Genomic DNA, 21,878 nt, shown 5'->3' with positions numbered 1-21,878 from the left:
ATTTTCACGCGCCTCGCACGGACCTATGTTACTCTATGGGGTCGTGCAGACTGTCAGTGATTTTCACGCAGCGTGAGTCCGCTGCGTAAAACTCACGACATGTCCGATATTTGTGCATTGTTCGCACATCACGCACCCATTGAAGTCAATGGGTGCGTGAAAATCACGCCCAGCACTTCCGCAGCAGTATAAACTATGAATGAAAACAGAAAAGCACCACGTGCTACAAACATACAAACAGAGTGTCATAATGATGGTGGCTGCGCGAAAATCACGCAGCCGCGCATCATACGCTGCTGCCACACGGAGCTGTTATGGACCTTTTGCATGCGCAAAACACCACGTTTTTTGCGCGTGCAAAAAGCGCACGCTTGTGTAAATCCGGCCTTAGGGCGGGTTCACACATAGCGGAATTTCACTTAAATTCCGCTGCGGACACTCCGCAGCGTTAATCCGCAGCGGAGCCGTTTCTCCATTGACTTTCACTTTAATTTAGCAGTGTTCGTTTACACGATGCGTACAATTCCGCTGCGGAGCATAGGCTGCGGAGCGGAATTTGGTGTCCGCAGCATGCTCTGTCTGTTGCGGAGCAGTGGCGGACTGGTTGCGGACTCATGGCGGAATTTCTCCATTGACTTCAATGGAGAGTCAAAATTCCGCAATGAAGTCCGCAGATCTTATGTGTGCTGCGGAGCGTATTGTTTTTACTACCATGACATTTCTTCATTCTGGCTGGACCTATGTATTTCTAGGTCTACAGCCAGACTGAGGAAGTCAATGGGGCTCCCGTAATGACGGGAGCGTTGCTAGGAGACGTCTGTAAATAGTCACTGTCCAGGGTGCTGAAAGAGTTACGCGATCGGCAGTAACTGTTTCTGCACCCGGGACAGTGACTACCGATCTCAATATACATGTATCTGTAAAAAAACATATAAGTTCATACTTACCGAGAACTCCCTGCGTCTGTCTCCAGTCCGGCCTCCCAGGATGACGTTTCAGTGTAAGTGACGGCTGCAGCCAATCACAGGCCAAGCACAGGCTGCAGCGGTCACATGGACTGGAGCGTCATCCAGGGAGGTCGGGCCGGATGCCGAAAGAGGGACGCGTCACCAAGACAACGGGCGGTAAGTATGAATTTCTTTGACTTTCACTAGGGAAAGTGCTGTCCCTTCTCTCTATCCTGCACTGAATAGGGAGAAGAGAAGCACTTTTCCTGCAGTCCGCAGCGGCCAGTCCGCATCAATTTTCTGCACATTTTGTGCAGATCCGCTGCAGAATCTGCAACGCAGATTCTGTGCGGCATTGATGCGGACAGTTGCGGAGGAATTCCGCCATTTGTGGTCATGCCCTTAGGGTAGGAACACACTAGGCATGAACGCTGCGGATTTTATGCAACACATTTTATTGTGGATAATCCGCAGCGTATTACAGTCGCAGCCGAGTGGATGAGATATGAACAAATCTCACCCACACGCTGCAAAAATAATGGACCTGCAGTGTGGCTTTTGGCTTTTTAAGCCGCAGCGTGTCAATGTATTCTGTGGAATCGCTGCTCCTCTGTTGCGGAAATGCTGCGGTTCTGCCGCAAAAATCACACATGACAAAAAAAAAAAAAGGCACTTTTTAAAATTTATAAAAAAGTTTAGACTTGCCCCAGCCGTAGTCCTGGTGACGCGATCCTCTATTGTTAGCGCAGCTCGGCCTCCTGTCATGACGTTTCATCCCATGTGACTGCTGCAGGTCACATGGTCTACAGCGTCATCCCAGGACGCGGGGCTACGTTCAGAAGAGAGAGATGCGTCACCTAAACTACGGCCGGGGCAAGTCTAAACTTTTTTTTCCCTGCAGGATTCCCGCAGCGGACACGCCTCACCAAACCTTTTGGTGCGGTTTTGCTGGCAGAATTCCCTGCGGCTACCGGGGCGGATAAGCTGTGTAGTTTTACTCCGCATATCCGCCTAGTGTGTCCCTTATGATGTCGCTACTGGAGCTGCTGCCGGTCTCTAAATAGGCAGTTGGTCCAGTAGAATTTGGAATTATTTTTTTTTGTGAACCAGCTTAAAAAAATACAAAACTTTTGTGTTAGAGCCTGTTCACATCACCGTTCGCTTCCGTTCCGTCTGAGGTTTCTGTCGGGTGAACCCCGCAACGGAAAGTGAAAGTGACAGCACAGCTTCCGTTTCAGTCACCATTGATCTCAATGGTGACGGAAACATCGCTAATGGTTTCCGTTCGTCACCATTCCGGCTGGTTTTCGGACGGAATCAATAGCGCAGTCGACTGCGCTAATGGTGATGGAAACGGAAGCTGTGCTGTCACTTTCACTTTCTGTTGCGGGGTTCACCCGACAGAAACCTCAGACGGAACCCCGGAGCGGAAGCGAACGGTGATGTGAATAGGCCCTAACACAAAAGTTTTGTATTTTTTTAAGCTGGTTCCCAAAAAAAAATAATTCCAAATTCTACTGAACCAATTGCCTATTTAGAGAGCGGCAGCAGCTCCAGGAGCGACATCATAAGGGACACACTAGGCGGATATGCTGAGTAAAACTACACAGCTTATCCGCCCCGGCAGCCGCAGGGAATTCTGCCAGCAAAACCGCACCAAATAGTGGCGCAGGTTTGGTGAGGCGTGTCCGCTGCGGGAATCCTGCAGGGAAAAAAAAGTTTAGACTTGCCCCGGCCGTAGTTTAGGGCGACGCGTCTCTCTCTTCTGAACGTAGCCCCGCCTCCTGGGATGACGCTGTAGACCATGTGACCGCTGCAACAGTCACATGGAATGAAACGTCATGACAGGAGGCCGGGCTGCGCTAAGAATAGAGGATCGCGTCACCAGGACTACGGCCGGGGCAAGTCTAAACTTTATAAATGTAAAAAAGTACCTTTTTTTTTTCTCATTTGTGATTTTTGCGGCAGAACCGCAGCATTTCCGCAACAGACGAGCGGCGATCCCACAGAATACATTGACACGCTGCGGCTTAAAAAGCCAAAAGCCAGACTGCAGGTCCATTTTTTTTGCAGCGTGTGGATGAGATTTGTTCAAATCTCATCCACTCTGCTGCGACTGTGATACGCTGCGGATTATCCACAATAAAATGTGTTGCATAAAATCCGCAGCGTTCATGCCTAGTGTGTTCCTACCCTAAGGCCGGATTTACACAAGCGTGTGCTTTTTGCACGCGCAAAAAACGTGCCGTTTTGCGCATGCAAAAGGTCCATAACAGCTCTGTGTGTCAGCAGCGTATGATGCGCGGCTGCGTGGTTTTCGCGCAGCCGCCATCATTATGACACTCTGTTTGTATGTTTGTAGCACGTGGTGCTTTTCTGTTTTCATTCATAGTTTATACGGCTGCGGAAGTGCTGGGCGTGATTTTCACGCACCCATTGACTTCAATGGGTGCGTGATGCGCGAACAATGCACAAATATCGGACATGTCGTGAGTTTTACGCAGCGGACACACGGACATACGCTGCGTGAAAATCACTGACAGTCCGCACGGCCCCATAGAGTAACATAGGTCCGTGCGAGGCGCGTGAAAATCACACACGTTGCACGGATGTATTACACGTTCGTCTGAATAAGCCCTAACAATAAGGCCAAGTTCACAGAGTTTTTGGGCCTTGATATTGACTCGGACACTGCGTCAGAATCAGCACCAAACAACTTCCAAAACCGCCTCCCATTGATTTAATCTGAAATCAATGGGAGCCAGTTGCGGAAAAAAGAAAAAGCAGCACGTCCTTTCTTGCCGCGGTTCCGCCTCTAACCTGCCATCGAAATCAATGGGAGGCAGAAAATGCATTTTTCGCTGCGTTTTTTGTCTGCTGTCCTCAATCGCCGCGAGCAAAAAACGCAGCAAAAAAACGCGGCAAGATAGTGTTGGCAGGTCAAAATCTGCCACAAAATTCTTTAAGGAATTTTGAGGCAGATTTTTTTTTGCCTGCAAAATACTGTGTGAACAGGGCCATACATAAACAGCACTTTGAGATAATTTACTCACCGTGTCAGAAGAGCTGCTCCCACTCAAGTCCTCTTCCGGCGATGTCTTCCAGGCGAGGTCTTCGGTCCAGACGTCCAGTCCTTCACCTCCAGCCAGGCTCCAGGTAAGTTTTGTCCATGTGTGTCCGCGGCTGCGCGCGCGGCCGATCGCGGCTGCGCGCCCGGCCGATCGCGGGTGCGTGCGCGGCCGATCGCGGGTGCGCGCGCGGGCGGTCTCCAGTGCGGGCGTTCGTGGGTGCGCGCTCGCGAGTGCGCACGCGCGGGAGTTTCCTTGTGCGCGAGATCGGGTGCGCGCGATCGGGTGCGCGCGCGCGGGCGGACTGTTTGACCGCCCCCCATGACGAGGGGAGGGGGCCCGCAGCAGCAGCAGCAGCAGCAGCTCACGACATTCTTTTGGTGAAAAAAACGGGCCCCATTACAGGGGCCCGTTTTTTCCTACCAAAAGAATGTTGCGGCAGTTGCCGGGCCCCCCTTTCAGTTAGGTTTGGCCGGGCCCCTCACACCACTACCCCTAATACCCCCCTGATGGCGGCCCTAATCATGCATATGCCCTAATCTAAAAAAAGGTTCTATTCTAATGACAAGTTCTTTTTATTCCAACTTCAGACATTTCTTTCTGTGGGTCAATAATTAAAAGCCATTGTATACACGATATGCCTTCTGTATTGGGAGTCTTTCCCCTGTGCGCATTTCTGCTGAACCACAAACTGCATCAAAATTCAGCCAAAAACATTGCAGCACATTTCCTATTCAGCCACAAACTCTTATTTTTATAGTACAGTCAAATCATTTGTATTTGTTTTTCCAATAACAGGTATCAAAGCATCCGACGAACAATGACTAATGATCAACCAGAGGAAGTGTCCCATCCAGTTGAGGGAGCAGGAGCAGGGGAGGATGTTGATTACCATCATTCAAATGCAGGTCTGTTATAGATTTAGAATATTACTAACAATACATTGTGTTTCTGCAGGAGATCAATAAATCTTACCCGAAGTATAGTCTGAGTAAAAAATAAACCAGTCAACAATGTTCTGTAAAGATGCTGTAGCATAGAAAAGTTAGGAAAATACAGCTTCAGCTTATATTTGTATCTGCAAATTACAAGGAAAATGTTTTTCCCCAAAAAAGAGTGCTGCTCTTGTACATTGGCTGTGCCTGGTATTACTGCTGGAATATGGAAAAATGGAGAAGAAAATCGGATTTCATTCTGGGCGCTATTCCTTGTTTAGGATGGTTATTTTCTTAGATTTTTTTAAGAGTGTATGAAGTCAAATAGACTAGAAACACTGGTATCACAAGTCCATCGGTTTTATTTTTAGTGTTTAAAACAGCAACGCGTTTCAATACCTTGGCCGGTTTCTTCATCAGGCAGAAAAACATAAAAAAATGCTAAATCCAAGGTGGGGATTTTCTAGGTAATATGACCACCAAAATTGAGCTGTACAGGTCGGGGTTCAACATGTGATGCGTTCTTGCAATATCCCCCCCCCCCCCTCCCCATTTACATCAGACATTGCTTTACAGTGCTTATAAAATGCTTTATTCAAAATCAATGCATATATTTGTCATTTAGTTACTTCTAAGGCTGCCTTTGGTGATAGGACTTTGCTGTTTTATCCAGTGTCAGGTTTGTTTGGATTACTATGCTGACCTACGGATCGGACTGTAGACGGCAACGGTTTCCCCGTTCGCCCGCGTTCGCTCCAATTAGATGTACTATGTTCTTTAGATTGCACCCGATCCTATATAACTCGTGGACATTCAGTTGAAGTTGGATATAAAACAATGGTTATAGATTGGAGGGTATGTGTATAAATATATATTTGTGGAAGCCCACCTTTCATTTATAAGCAAAAGAAGTAAAAAGTGGTGAATAATGGAAATTAACAGATAATCCCATCTTTTATAAAGGATGTATATACATGTGAATCTGCTGTGGTATAAATACAGACACTCATTATTCAGTAGGTATTGTTAAAAACGTGTGTGTGTGTGTGTGTGTGAACGCTCTTTGGAAGAAAGTCCTTAGTAGTCATTGCTATGGTACTTAAGAAAAGCAACGGAAGCTTGCTGTGGTCTAAAAATATATATAGCCTTGATCGCATTTCTTGTATTCGGTTGCATGGCCGGCCTTAGCTATGTTCGACCAGTGCGGTCGCACAGGGCGCCAGCCGCCACACTGCAAGAGGGGCGCCAGCAGGTGTGTGTATCTCCGCGCCGTTGCAACTAGCAGCGGGGATACACACACTAACTGCAGGCGCCTTTCCACCCGGGCGCTTCTTCACTTAGTGGCCATCGCTACCGCTGTAGCAGCCATAGCGGCTGCTAGTGGTGACACCGGGCATGAGGGCGGTTGCGCCGCTAGCAGCTGCTGCAGCTGCTATAGCGGTAGCAACGGCACTATAGCAGAGCAGGGAGGTATGTCCCTCCTCTGCTATCTACTAGCGCCACTGTAGCTTCCTGAAGGAGCGGAATCCCTGTGTGGCTGGGGATTCCGCTCCTGGAGCTCTGCTTGATGTCTCTGTCCATATATGGACAGTGACATCAGGGGAAACTCCTGAAGCGGAATCCCCGGTCACAATCTTGCAGACTCTATGACCGGGGATTCCACTCCAGGAGAAGCCAATGACGTCATGGACACAGACGACAGGAGCTTCTCCTGGAGTGGAATCGACGGTCATAGCTTCTGCAACGCTGTGACCGGGGATTCCGCTTCAGGAGTTTTCCCTGATGTCACTGTCCATATATGGACAGAGGCATCAAGCAGCGCTCCAGGAGCGGAATGCCCGGCCACACGGGGATTCCGCTCCTTCAGGGAGCTACAGTTGCGCTATCTATACTGGAAGGGGGGGGGGGTTGCTATCTACAGGGGGGCACTATAGCAGAGCAGGGAGGTATCTCCCTGCTCTGCTGTCTACTAGCGCCACTGTAGCTCCCTGAAGGAGCGGAATCCCTGTGTGGCCGGGGATTCCGCTCCTGGTGCGCTGCTTGATGTCTCTGTCCATATATGGACAGTGACATCAAGGGAAACTCCTGAAGCGGAATTCCCGGTCACAAACTTGCAGACTCTATGACCGGGGATTCCACTCCAGGAGAAGCCAATGACGTCATGGACACAGATGACAGGAGCTTCTCCTGGAGTGGAATCGACGGTCATAGCATCTGCAACGCTGTGACCGGGGATTCCGCTTCAGGAATTTTCCCTGATGTCACTGTCCATATATGGACAGAGGCATCAAGCGGCGTTCCGGGAGTGGAATCCCCGGCCACACGGGGATTTCGCTCCTTCAGGGAGCTACAGTGGAGCTGTCTTTACTGGAAGGGGGGGGGGGGGGCTTTGCTATCTACAGGGGGATTAATCCTTTACTCAGACTAAATAAAAGTTATATCTTAGTTTATTTCTACACGTTTATTTGATAGCTGGGAGAGCTGGGTATTTTGTGTGCTCCTGCACAGTTGTCCTTTTTTTAATGTCTATTGCCCGCCAGCTATCAGGGTCATTTCGTAGTCCTTGCACTACCTACAAGGGGGCTGTGGGCAGTGTGGCACTACCTACCAGGGGGCTGTGGTCTGTGTGGCACTACCAACCAGGGGGCTGTGGGCTATGTGGCACTACCAACCAGGGGGCTGTGGGGCACTACCAACCAGGGAGCTGTGTGGCACTACCAACCAGGGGGCTGTGGGGCACTACCAACCAGGGGGCTGTGGGGCACTACCAACCAGGGGGCTGTGTGGCACTCCCTACCAGGGGGCTCTGGGCTGTGTGGCACGCCCTGCCAGGGGTCTTTGCGACACTTCCTACCAGGGGGCTGTGCGGCACTCCCTACAGGGGGCTGTGCGGCACTCCCTACAGGGGGCTGTGTGGCACACTCTACAGGGGGCTGTGTGGCGCTATCTACAAGGGGGCTGTGTGGCGCTATCTACAAGGGGGCTGTGTGGTGCTACCCACAAGGGGCAGTGTGGTGCTACCCACAAGGGGCTGTGTGGCGCTACCCACAAGGGGCTGTGTGGCGCTACCTACAAGGGGCTGTGTGGCGCTACCTACAGGGGGAATCTGTGAGTGGGGGGCTGATGGTCATTTTACTGTGAGTGGGGGGCTGATGGTCATTTTACTGTGAGTGGTGGAGCTGAGTGTCTTCAAGTGGTTTCCATCTCTGACCTCCAATTGAAATTAATAGGAGGCAGTAAATACCTGCGGCGCCCGTTTGGAGCTTTTTTTTCCTGCGTCTTTTGCATTTGCTTCAACAGCTTAAGAAAAAACACAAATAAAAGGTCACACAACGCTGTCGGTTGCTGAAGGAATTTTGAGGCAGATTTTTTTTACCTTACAAAAACCGTGTGTGAACATACCCTACGAGTGGAGTGCTTGTTCTTAGCCGTTTTCTGTCTTTCTCAAAACAATTTTTTGGTAGGGGGTCCTGAGGAAATTTTGTTTTTCCAGTGCTGCCTCGAGTCCGAAAATGTTGGGAAACTCTGTACTAGGCTACAGGGTCCCGTCATGGAGCAGCTCAGTTCGTCATGGGAACGGGGACTAGGTGAGTACAATTTTTTGTTTGTTTGGGGGCACTGTCTACAAGGGGGAGGTGCGGGGACTGTATGGCACTGTCTACAAGGGGGAGGTGCGGGGACTGTATGGCATGATCTACAAGGGGGAGGTGGGGGACTGTATGGCACTATCTACAAGGGGGAGGTGGGGGACTGTGTGGCAATGTCTACAAGGGTGAGGTGGGGGACTGTATGGCACGATCTACAAAAAGGAGGTGGGGGATTATGTCACTGTCTACAGGGAGGCTGTATGGCAAAATCTACAGGGGCACTATACTGTGTGGGGGCCACTAAGCGGACATTATACTGTGTAGGGGTAGTACAGGTGGCATAATACTGTGGGCACAATTAGAGGACAAAATACTGTGTCCTTGAAGGGGTTGTAATATATTATATTATTATTATACTGTATGGGGGCACTAAAGGGGCATTATAATTTTTTTATGGGGCATTTTTTTTTTAATGATGGGGTGGGGCGCCGAAAGATCATTTCGCACAGGGCGCCATCTATCCTAGAGCCGGCCCTGTTCTGTTGCAAGGTTTTCTTTGTGTTTGCAAATAAGCTGTCCCGGAGTAGGCTTGTTTACCAGGGCATTAGAGGAGAGCCATTATGAGATGGAAAAAAATGGGTAGAGGGGAAGATTTTGTGTTTCTGGCGTCTGGAGCTGCTGTGGTGACCACGAGTATGGATACATAGGCAGGCACAGGTAAGAGATCGCAAAATTTAAGTTCCGTATTTCTCTCTATAGGACAAAATCCCATTGGGGTAATGTGTTTATTTTATTTGTTTGTCCCTTTATTATGTCCCTTTTTTCTGGTATTACATCGGCGCTCCATCATTTAAATAGGCCTGAGCTGCAATACCAGACAACTGTGGTTCTTTTTTTTTTTATCTCCAAACAACCCTTCTAAGTATGCTCATAAAGCTTTTACCTAGATTAACTAAATATGGCTATTATAATAAGCATTCAGAGCCATTGGGACTTCAAATTTCCTTAAACTTTGTGAAGGGCCACCATCAGAAACTTCTGGGCTCCATGCAGTCATTGGGTCTGCCCCCCCCCCCCCCCCCCCCATAGTTTTTCTACCTCAGGCGCTCTACTGCAGCACAGTCTTCTGCCGTGGACTGGCAACTGCTTTGGTGACATTGACAGGCTCTCAAGGCTCCTGCCGCCCTGGCATGCCACAAAGAAAACTCTACCTCCTCACACGGATACAGACGCATGTCACATATCCTCCTATTCACATGAGGTTCAGGGAGAGTCAGTTGCTTGGGGGTCGTATAGTTTCTTAGATTAATGGAAAACGGTCCCCATGATGCTATGGGCTTGTTCCATAGCATTATGGATCCACAGGCTGTCGTAAATGGTAGTCAGCATTCTGCTAAATGGATTTGCAGGGTAGTTCTGCAGGTTTTTGTGAATTTGCTCTACTTGTTACCAAAGTAATTTTGATAATAGGTATCCTAGTTATTAATTTCCTTAGTAGTGTAGTGTTTTAATGGAAAGAGTTTATAAAAAGGCAATAAATACCTAGAGTACTGCAATGAGTTTCCAGATATATAGTTTTAGTTGATATTTTTTTAGTAAATTATAAATTATCCTTTGCTATAAATTTTAGAGCTCAGCAGGTTTAGCAGAACAAATTATATGACAAGTGTTGAAATTGGTATTATAGGAGCTGTCAAAAAATTGGATATTTCCCCCAAACTGTCTGAAACCTGCAAAAAATAGGAAATCATAAATTTTGTGAAATGTTCCATTCAAATTCTCTGCTTTTCCCAATCTTCTCCTCACTGTCAAACCATAGCGGGCTATCAAGTTGCTAGTTAATGGCCGTGCGTTGTGGGTAAAACGGCTGTTTACCTGCAATATCTTGCAGCCATAAAGGGTATCTTCACTAATGGTCGCTTAAGGTGGCGGCGCGGCTGTTAGACACATTGCGGCCGCATCAACGCCGCTCCATCGGGCCTCACCCTAAGGGTCCTCTCACACCGAATTAAAAACCCAACAAATCGCACTAAGAATGCATGCAGTTTTTGGAAGCATTTTTTTTATCTGGTTCTAACCGCACCTCAACCGCAACATGTGAATGGACCCTAATGGTGCACTTTCTGAAGAGTACCCTTCTACGATGAAATGCAGAGCGGAGGTTAGTGTCAATACTAAAGTAATATCTGACATTATATTTCCCCTGCTGGGAAATACTGATAAATTAACAGGTGTGTATTCTGCAAACATCACAAGGTCTTCATATGTATCTAATGCAAATTTAAACTAGATTAGACACTGGTTGCCAAATGAGAAATATACTTCCTTGTCTTTTCAGATTTTCGCAGGGAGAATGCACTTCCTCATTCTACCTCAAGGTCGAGGCTCAGTTTGCTGCTTAACTCCCCACCTGCGAAATTTCTTACTAGTCCAGAGTTCTTTACAGTTTTGCATTCAAACCCTGTAAGTAGACAATATTTTCTTTGATTGTTTAATGCTGAACTATAGACTTATCTATCACAATCAACATAGGTTTTTTTCCTGTAACATCAGATGGAAGTCTCTTCTAAAGAATGTTGTTTCATTTGTTAATTCAAAAAGGTTGTTTTCTTTAAAAAAATTATGAACAAAGAGTGACATTGCAGGATAATTTTGGATATATTGTATTCCAATGGAACTGCAGAAAAATAACAAGTCGATTATCACACATAATGCAATTCTTTACCCATAGGGTTCTATTAAAATTGCATGTACAAATATGGATAACAAAGGCTAACTATCTCCTGCGAGTCCCCGTCCCCCCCACACTCCCAAATCACATTTGGAAAAAAAAGTTACACATAATACCCATTGTAATCTTTCATATCCAGGGGCTAAATACATGCCACTGGTACATCTACAGCCAGCAGATAACTAGGCTGGAGATTAAACAAAATCAGTCAAAACATATTTGGTGAATACTCTCTAGTGAATAAATACAATGTGAAATTCTGTTTAACTCCATGGCGCTGCAGCCATTTTATCTTTTTTCATTTTAGTTTTCTTTTCCCTACATTCCAATTTCCTTTTTATTCTACTGTTGACATAGCTGTATGAGGGCTTGTGTTTTGTAGGACGAGTTGTAGTTTTGATTGGCACTATTTAATATATAATATTGTGGGAAACTGAAACAAAAATCTTCCATTGTTTTGGGGTTTTGTTTTTATGGTGTTCACTGTGGTAACTTTATTCTGCAGGTCAATACGATTACAGTGATACCAAATTTATATAGTGGGTTTTTTTCATAATCTGATTTTCATTAGAAAGATTTTTCAAGTAACAAATAATAGTAGCAAAAATCCATGTAAAAAAGTATGCACATTAGAATAGTCATAATATTAATATAAAATAAAATGCAAAAGAATAAATTCAAAAGAAAATAAAAATTTGCTTCTGAACAATAGAGGGCATACAACAAGGTGGCGCACATAGCGTATATTCTTAATAGAGTATATAATGGGTAGCACGCATATCTACGATGATAGAAACATCGCTGCACAAAGTAAGAAAATAGAAGAGAGAAAGAAAGAAAGAAAGAAGGGAGAGATAAGAGAGAAAGGAAAAAAGGTGGGAAGGAATACAGGAAGGGTGTTTAGGTTGCCAAATGGAGGTCGCAATCACGAGACCAATGTGTACAGTATCACACAGGAGAGACAAATCTCAATGTAACCATGTAGCCAAATGTGGACCACACTTAAAACAAGACCACGACAACCAGAGAAGCGTGAAAGGATCAGAGGGGTCATGATCCTGAGCCATGAAAGAGATTCCATTCTATGGAGAAGGTCCATCTCAACCACCCATTCACTAATCGCGAGGGACTCAGTGGATTTCCAATGCCTAGGAATGACAGTACGAGTAGCTGTCGGAAAGTGTCTAAGAAGTAAAAATTTATATAATTTGTTTTACTACCTTTAAAAAGTATAAAATATTTGTTAAAAAAAAAGTTTGGTGCCGCCATATTTTGAGAGCCATAACTTTTTTTATATTTTCGTCGATTGAGCGGTTCTGTTACTATAATTGGGTACATGCAGCTTTTTGAAAACTTTTTATTACATTTTTAGGGAGCAAAATGCAGCAATTCTGGCGTTTGTTTTTTTACAGACGCGGCAATAACAATTGTCTTTTTTTATTATTAGATTACTTTAACTTCTTCACGTGCTGCGCCACAACTGTACGTCCTGCAGAGGGCTTGCTTCTCGCAACAGGACGTACAGTTGCGGAGCGGTTCCCGGCGCACACTGTCTTAACGGACAGTGTCCGGGAACCAGGAGGTCAGCTGTCTCCGACAGCTGACACTCCAGTCTTGCCGGTAGGCGGACCATCACCGCTGATTTAGGCAATTAACGCCATAAATGCGGTGACCGATTGTGATCACCGCATTTAAGGGGTTTGAAGCACATCGGCAGCCCCCACAAAGTGATTGTGGGGGCTGCCGATGCTTGTCGTGGCAATTGGAGACCAGACAATGACCTCCGGTTTGCCATGTACGGAAGCCTCGGAGGAGCAGCCAACAAAAGCCATGAATAAGGACGCAGCCAGCGTTCGAAACGCGTAGGCTATCTACCTCATTTGATATACTCTCTGCATTTCAGGATACCATCATCACTTTTCCCTCGATCCTGTTTTAACAATGGATAAAATTAAAACTTGGAAATAGTTTATTTTTAACTTCCTAAACAGCGCTGGATCCAACATTTTTCTTCCATTCATGTCATTTATACCACACGGTGAACGCTGTAAAAAATAAACTCAAAAAATCATTGTCAGAATTGCTTGTTTTTGGTCGGCTTGCAAAAAACGTGAATAAAAAGTGATAAAAAAAATCGCATGTACCCCAAAATGGTAGCAATGAAAAGTACAGATTGTCCCGCAACAAATAAGCCCTCAAACGGCTCCGGTAGAGAAAAAATAAAAAAGTTCTGTCTCTCAGAATATGGCGATGCAAAATGTGCTGTGTGTTCCAAAATCGGATAAGATCGTGCGCCATTTATCAGTGCGACTGTGGCCACATATCTATGAATTATTATTTATTTACCACATTATTATACCGTCTTATTATGGCCTCCGCACAGATTACATATGCCCCCACATTATAAACTGAAATACCAGCAATACCCCAAACAGAACAATTACCAAGCAAAATCTGCGCTCCAAAGGCAAAATGGCGTCCCTCCCTTCTGAGCCCTGCAGCGTGCCCAAACAGCAGTTTGCGCGCACATATATGGCATCGCTGTACCAAAGAGAACCGGCTTAACGTTTTATGAGGTATTTGTCTTCAGTGGCACAAACTGGGCATAACATGCACTAAAATGGCATACCAGTGGAAAATTGCAATATTCACACCATCCGCTGTGCATTAACCACTTTGCGCACTATGACTTAATAGCACGTCATGGTGCGGGGGTTGATGTATGGAACGGGCTCACATGCTGAGCCCGCTCCATACGCTGCGGGTGTCAGCTGTGCATTACAGCTGACAGCCAGGACTAACGGACAGGAACAGCGATCGTGCGGTTACAGAAGCCTGTAAAAATAACAATATACTGCAATACATTAGTATTGCAGTATATTGTACCAGCGATCCAAAGATCGCTGGTTCAAGTCCCCTAAGGGGACTAATAAAATGTGTAGAAGAATTAAAGTTATTAGTAGTGAGAAAGAAAGAAAAGTTTAAAGTTAAAAAAACTCCCTTTTCCCATTTTTCTTCTAAAGTAATGTAAAAAAATAAACAAAATTGGTATCACTACGTTCGAAAATGGCCAAACTATTACAATATATGATTATTAAACTCACACGGTGAAGACTGTAAAAAACGTACATAATTTAAACTGCCAAAATCGCTGTGTATTTGTCACCTTAGCTCTCAAAAAAAAAATGTAATACAACTTTTTGATCACTTATGTACCAAAAAATGGCACCAATAAAAACTACAACTCGTCCCGCTAAAACTAAGAGCTCCCACCGCTCAATCAACGAAAAATAAAAAAGTTACATCTGTCAGAATGTGGTGAAACAAAACAATTTTTATTTAAACAAATAGATTTTTCTTTGTAAAAGTAGTATAATATAAAAAAAGCTATATAAGTTTTGTATCACCGTAATTGTATTGAGCCGCAGAATAAAGTAACGTTTTGGTTTTTAGTGCACGGAGAAAGCTGTAAAAACTAAAACCCCAAATAATGGAATCAGATTTTTTTCCTATACCAGCCTGCAAATATATTTTTTTTCAGTTTCCCAGTACATTTTATTAAACCTTAAATGGTGTCAATAGAAACAATTCCTCCCGCAAGAAATAAGCCCTCCCACCACTCTACTTACGGAAAAATAAAAAAAGTTATGGCTCTTGGAAGGCAGGGGGTGAAAAAGCAAAATAAGAAAGCAAAAAATGCATCAGTCCAGAAAGGGTTAACTCATTTCTAATGAAAATAAAATGTATTTCCGTACTCGGGAGAAATTACTTTGGTTCAAAAATTGGTTGCTTTTTTCTTTTTTATCCCTTGTGAAAATGAGAAAATGCAACATTTTAGTGGAAAAAAATTGTGATATTCATTTTCGCGGACTAATTCTAATAAATTCTGCAAAAGACCCGTGGAGTCTAAATGCTCACTATACCCCTAGATAAATTCCTTGAGAGGTGTAGTTTCCAAAATGGGGTCACTTTTGGGGGGTTTCCCCTGTTTTGGTCCATCCAGGGCGTTGCAAACGCGACATGGCACCAAAAACCAATCCAGCAAAATCCGTGCTCCAAAATCCAAATGGCGCTCCTTCCCTTCTGAGCCCTACTGTGGGTCCAATCAGCTGTTTATTACCACATATGGGATATTGCCGTATTCTGGAGACATTGCTTTACAAACTTTGGGGTGCATTTTCTTCATTATTCCTTGTAAATATTAAAAATTTCAGATTTACATTTTTACAGACTAATTCCAATATATTTAGCGAGAAAAACCTGTGTGGTCAAAATGCTAACTATACCCCTAGATAAATTCCCTGAGGGGAGTAGTTTCTAAAATGGGGTAACTTTTCAGATGTTTCCCCTGTTTTGGCACCACAAGACCTCTTCAAACCTGACAAGGTGCCTAAAATATATTCTTAAAAAAAGGAGGACCAAAATCCACTGGGTGCTCCTTTGGTTCTGAGGCCTGTGTTTCAGTCCATGTGGGATATTTCTAAAAACTGCAGAATATGGGCAATAAAATATTGAGTCGCATTTCTCGGGTAAAACCTTCTGTGTTACAAAAAAAATGTATTAGAAATGAATTTCGGCAAAAAAAATAACATTTGTAAGTTTCACACCTACATTGCTTTAATTCCTATGAAAGGGTTAAAACACTTTGTGAATGCTGACTCGAATACCTTGAGGGGTGCAGTTTTCAAAATAGGGTGACTTCTGGGGATTTTCTAATATATAAGGCTAAAGAATGGCCTTTTGAAATGATCTTTAAAATATGAGAAATTGCTGTTAAAGTTCTAAGATTTTGGTTTTTATCGCATTACCTGTATAACTTTTGACTTGGGTATTATTCAGACAAGTGTATTATACTTCCTTGTGCTTTTCGTAAAAAAAACTAATCACACGTCCGTGGTTTTTCACTCAGCGTGTGTCAGTTGCATGAAACTCACTACATATCCTATTTCGGTCCGTTTTTGTGGACCATGTCGCCCATAGAAGTCAATCGGTGCTTGAAAAACAGGGACAGCACACGGACGACATCTGTGTTCTGTCTGTATTTTTCACTCACCAGGTGCTAAAGAAATTATTAGAAAAGAAAAAACATGAACACTGACACCACACGAAACTGAAATGCATGAAATACGCTCTGATTTTTTGAGGACGCATAACTGACACGCTCGTCTGAATAAGGCCTTAGTCTCACGTTATAATACTTTTCCTTACATATATTTTGTTCTGTTTTTATAGAGTGCCTATCGCATGTTTACAAATAATACTTGTTTAAAGCATATGATCACCAAAGTTCGGAGAGACACTCACCATTTTGAGCGCTATCAACATAATCGGGATCTCGTGGGATTTTTAAATGTATTTGCCAATAAACAACTGGAGTTACCAAGAGGCTGGGAAATGAAGCATGATCATCAAAGCAAGGTAAGCAACACAGTCAAGTGTTGTTGTCACCAAATGAAACCGATATTAATAAAAGTATTGTAAACTGGGTTGTATCCTATTTAAGAAGATCAAAGGAGATTCTGAAGGAAACGGAGGGCTAACAGGAAAGCCGTAATGGGATAATACAGTCTAAAAATGTTATGAGCTGCTCTCAGAAGGAACTGAACTCGAAACATCTTTATTATTTTTTACGTGAAGACTGCATATTCTTGCAGCACAAAATTTTGCGATATGATGAATAAATGCCGGTTGATGACTCACTGAATTTGGTGGGTATGGTTGAGTAATCTAATGTGTATCGGGGGAACAAGTATCCGGCATATTGGATTTCCACACGACCAGTATTTGGTTTTGCCTGGTGCTACCGGAATTGTCTATCAATGGCTTAGCCACATTACCATGACCATACAACAGATAGGCCTATCATGCAATGAGACTTTTAAAGGGCTGGTATTTAGTGGGGTCACTGGGCTGGTGTCCCCACTCTTACTACCAACTTTTATTCAGGTCACTAAGTTTATGCCTAGCTACCCTACCTTTTCCCTTGTATTACGCTTTCTATTTGCCTTAGTACTAAGTGTGTGTTTGCAGTGATGATTCACAACACAATTGTATAATAAAGCAGGGTTTCTTACTAACACAAAATCACACTCCGCTATAAAACACAATATGCACAAAATCTATATAATCACGGTATCAGTATACTTCAATGCATATAATAACTTTTAATATGTATTAAGTATACTAGCACTGTACGTGGTACAATAAATCAACACCACATTAACAGTACCCATACAATCCTATCCTAGGTCCCACCTACGTACATACATACAAACAAGTATAAGATACAATACACTAATGCTTACTTTGGTGACTCTCCACCACCTGGCTCTAACTGTCCCTGTAACTAAGGGGTTAATACAATAAGTGGCTGTAGGGAGAAAGAAACGGCAAAGGGGGTTGTAATAGGATAAGGTGTGTGTGTGTGTGTGTGTGTGTGTGTGTGTGTGTGTGTGTATATATATATATATATACACACACACACACACACACACACACACACAAACACACACACGTGTATATCGACATAGCTACATAAAACACTTCACAGCTATATGGAAAGCTTATATGTGTTATGAAGTTATTAAGGAAGTTCCCTAGGTCAGAATTGTTACAGAATTTTAACAGAATAAGACAACTGCTATACATACTAGTTTTTTTAATACTAATTTTCATCTTCAAACTTTGCTTTCGTCAAAGAATGCTCCATTTGCAGCAATTACAGCATTGCAGACCTTTGGCATTCTAGCTGTTCATTTGCTGAGGTAATCGGGAGAAATTTCACCCCATGCTTCCAGAAGCCCCTCCCACAAGTTGGATTGGCTTGATGGGCATTTCTTGCGTACCATACGGTCAAGCTGCTCCCACAACAGCTCTATGGGGTTGAGATCTGGTGACTGCGCTGGCCACTCCATTACAGATAGAATACCAGCTGCCTGCTTCTTCCCTAAATAGTTCTTGCATAATTTGGAGGTGTGCTTTGGGTCATTGTCCTGTTGTAGGATGAAATTGGCTCCAATCAAGCGCTGTCCACAAGGTATGGCATGGCGTTGCAAAATGGAGTGATAGCCTTCCTTATTCAAAATCCCTTTTACCTTGTCCAAATCTCCCACTTTACCAGCACCAAAGCAACCGCAGACCATCACATTACCTCCACCATGCTTGCCAAATGGCGTCAGGCACTCTTCCAGCATCTTTTCAGTTGTTCTGCGTCTCACAAATGTTCTTCTGTGTGATCCAAACACCTCAAACTTCGATTCGTCTGTCCATAACACTTTTTTCTAATCTTCCTCTGTCCAATGTCTGTGTGCTTTTGCCCATATTAATCTTTTCCTTTTATTAGCCAGTCTCGGATATGGCTTTTTCTTTGCCACTCTGCCCTGAAGGCCAGCATCCCGGAGTCGCCTCTTCACTGTAGACGTTGACACTGGCGTTTTGCGGGTACTATTTAATGAAGCTGCCAGTTGAGGACCTGTGAGGCGTCTATTTCTCAAACTAGAGACTCTAATGTACTTGTCTTGTTGCTCAGTTGTGCAGCGGGGCCTCCCACTTCTCTTTCTACTCTGGTTAGAGCCTGTTTGTGCTGTCCTCTGAAGGGAGTAGTACACACCGTTGTAGGAAATCTTCCGTTTCTTGGCAATTTCTCGCATGGAATAGCCTTAATTTCTAAGAACGAGAATAGACTGTCGAGTTTCACATGAAAGCTCTCTTTTTCTAGCCATTTTGAGAGTTTAATCGAACCCACAAATGTAATGCTCCAGATTCTCAACTAGCTCAAAGGAAGGTCAGTTTTAGAGCTCCTCTAAACAGTAAGGGTATGTTCACACGAGGGCGTCCGTAACGGCTGAAATTACGGGGATGTTTCAGCCTGAAAACATGCCCGTAATTTCAGCCGTAACGGCATGTGCAGGCGCTTGAACGCCGCGTCAATTACGGACGTAATTGGCGCTGCTATTCATTGGAGTCAATGAATAACGGCTCCAATTACAGCCAAAGAAGTGACAGGTCACTTCTTTGACGCGGGCGTCTATTTGCGCGCCGTCATTTGACAGCGGCGCGTAAATTACGCCTCGTGTGAACAGACAAACGTCTGCCCATTGCTTTCAATGGGCAGATGTTTGTCAGCGCTATTGAGGCGCTATTTTCGGACGTAATTCGGGGCAAAAACGCCCGAATTACGTCCGTAAATAGGCCGTGTGAACATACCCTAAAACTGTTTACAGCGGTGCTAACATAATTGCACAAGGGTTTTCAAGTGTTTTCTAATCATCCATTAGCCTTCTAACACAGTTAGCAAACACAATGTACCATTAGAACACTGGAGTGATGGTTGCTGGAAATGGGCCTCTATACACCTATGTAGATATTGCATTAAGAACCAGACGTTTGCAGCTAGAATAGTCATTTAGCACATTAACAATGTATAGAGTGTATTTCTTATTAATGTTATCTTCATTGAAAAAAACTGTTATTTTCTTTCAAAAATAAGGAAATTTCTAAGTGACCCTAAACTTTTGAACGGTAGTGTACATCAAGTCTGCCAAAAGCATGTGGAAAAACGTGTTATGGTCTGATGAGACCAAGGTTGAACTTTTTGGCCATAATTCCAAAAGGTATGTTTGTCGCAAAGCCAACACTACACATCACCAAAAGAATACCATACCCATAGTGAAGCATGGTGGAGGCAGCATTATGCGTTGGGGCTCTTTTTCTGCAGCTGGAAATGGGGCTTTAGTCAAGGTGGAAAGAATTCTGAACAGTTCCAAATATCAGTCAATATTGGTACAAAACCTGCAGGCCTCTGCTAAAAAGCTGTAGATGAAGAGGAATTTCACCTTTCAGCATGACAACGACCCAAATCATACCTCCAAACCAACAAAACAATGGCTTTACCAGAAGAAGATCAACCAGACCTTAACCCCATTTAACATCTGTGGGGTGACCTGAAGAGGGCTGTACACAGGATACAGATTTGGGCACTTTTGCAAGAAAGAGTGGACAACAATTGCCAAGTCAAGATGTGCCATACTGATAGACTTCTACCCAAAAAGACTAAATGCTGTTATAAAGTCAAACGGTAATTCAACAAAGTATTAGTTTAGGGGTATTCATATTTATGCAACCACATTATTTTTGTTCTTTATTTTTATTTTTCCAAAGTTCTGAAATTATTCATCTTGTACTGATTTTTTGACATGACAAAAAACTGGAATTTTAACAGGAGTGTGTAGACTTTTTATATCCACTGTAAGTACCGTTTGGGCGGTGATATTTATTTTATTGAATTGTATTTGGGTGTTGTGCATCTCCCCTTATCACCCAATCTTGTGTAGCTTGCCTGAGAAACGTGCATAACTTAAATTATTCTGCCATATCAACAATCCATATGGTGACAAAACAAATGTTTTTGACTGATAGAAATATCATAGTGGTCAAAAAAATGCATTGGACATAAGTTAAAAATATTTTTGGTCTACGTATGCCATATGTATGTGTACTCTTACAACCTTGTAAATCTAATTGTTAGATACATTAATGTTTATTTTTTTTATGTTCAGAGTAGTTAATTAGAATGTTTTCTTTTTTTCAGCCTTTCTTTGTTGATCATAATTCTAGGAGCACTACGTTTATCGACCCTCGTCTTCCATTACAAAGCAGCAGACCAACTAGTGCATTGCTTCATCGGCAGCATTTAACACGGCAGCGCAGCCATAGTGCTGGAGAGGTTAGTCATATTTTTGCCTCTGTATTATTTTACAACAGAAGAATTACCGTTACAAATGACGACTCCTTGATTTAAGCACTTGTTTGAAAAAAAAAAAAAGGCCGATCTTAGCTCCTGAATGATGGACTTTGGATAGGAGGGTAGTTTTAAAGGGGTTTCCAGCCAATAAAAATTGATGGCCTATCCTCAGGATTGGCCATCAATAGCTGATGGGTCAGGGTCCGACTCCCGGGACCCCTGGCAATTAGCTATTTTGAAGGGGCCGCAGCGCTCGTATGAGTGATGCTTCACCTTTATTTCTTCTTGCGCACTGTGAATCTTTGTCACGCATTTAGCGGTGATTAACAGGTATTGCAGCCTTTTCTCCTATTGAAGAGAATGCGAGAGATATGTAGGTTTCGCACACAAAAGTATGTCACCGCATTTTGAATATCTAATAGAGTAATGAACATGGAGTACAAGACCTCCTGACCATCCCAGTAGTAACTATGCACAGCGATGGGACCATCAATATATTCCATTGTTGGTCCCTCCAAGATCCTCAAAGATCAGAGGAGAGGCCAGCACTCAGAGATCTCGGGGAAGAGAAAGCCAAAGAGGATGTAATCCAACTCTCCCATATCTTCTGGAATTTTTGGGGGCAGCCTCTGAGAATATACAATTTTCTTATAGGTAATCGTCAGGTTGGTCAGTCTATTCTATTGACGAAAGCTTGGAGGTTTATCACCCATCCGAGTGCAATGGCTTTTCCGGCAAAAAATAAAGATTCCCTAAGAAAAATTCTAGTATGATGTGGCCACAATGACTCATCTAAAAGACCATGAAGGCACACCTCAGGGGTGAATAGCACTGGAATCCCCAGAACAGATGTCAACTGGAATATTAT

At 43.8% G+C, this 21,878-nt stretch overlaps 1 protein-coding gene across 4 annotated transcripts in view; it reads left to right on the top strand.

Moving 5' to 3' along the window:
* Positions 1 to 21,878, top strand: part of HECW2 (HECT, C2 and WW domain containing E3 ubiquitin protein ligase 2) — a 547,978-nt gene that overhangs the window by 358,810 nt on the left and 167,290 nt on the right. For all 4 annotated transcript variants that reach the window (XM_075829943.1, XM_075829941.1, XM_075829942.1 and 1 more), the window contains 4 exons: positions 4,814 to 4,923; positions 10,876 to 11,000; positions 16,501 to 16,686; positions 20,858 to 20,992. In XM_075829943.1, coding sequence (XP_075686058.1) covers positions 4,814 to 4,923; positions 10,876 to 11,000; positions 16,501 to 16,686; positions 20,858 to 20,992 — 556 coding nt within the window. The remainder of the gene's footprint in view (positions 1 to 4,813; positions 4,924 to 10,875; positions 11,001 to 16,500; positions 16,687 to 20,857; positions 20,993 to 21,878) is intronic.

Source organism: Rhinoderma darwinii, chromosome 6, assembly GCF_050947455.1.
Source record: "Rhinoderma darwinii isolate aRhiDar2 chromosome 6, aRhiDar2.hap1, whole genome shotgun sequence".
NCBI lineage: Eukaryota > Metazoa > Chordata > Amphibia > Anura > Rhinodermatidae > Rhinoderma > Rhinoderma darwinii.
Note: the sequence above shows the minus strand (reverse complement) of the source record. Positions and strands in the feature narration are given on the sequence as shown.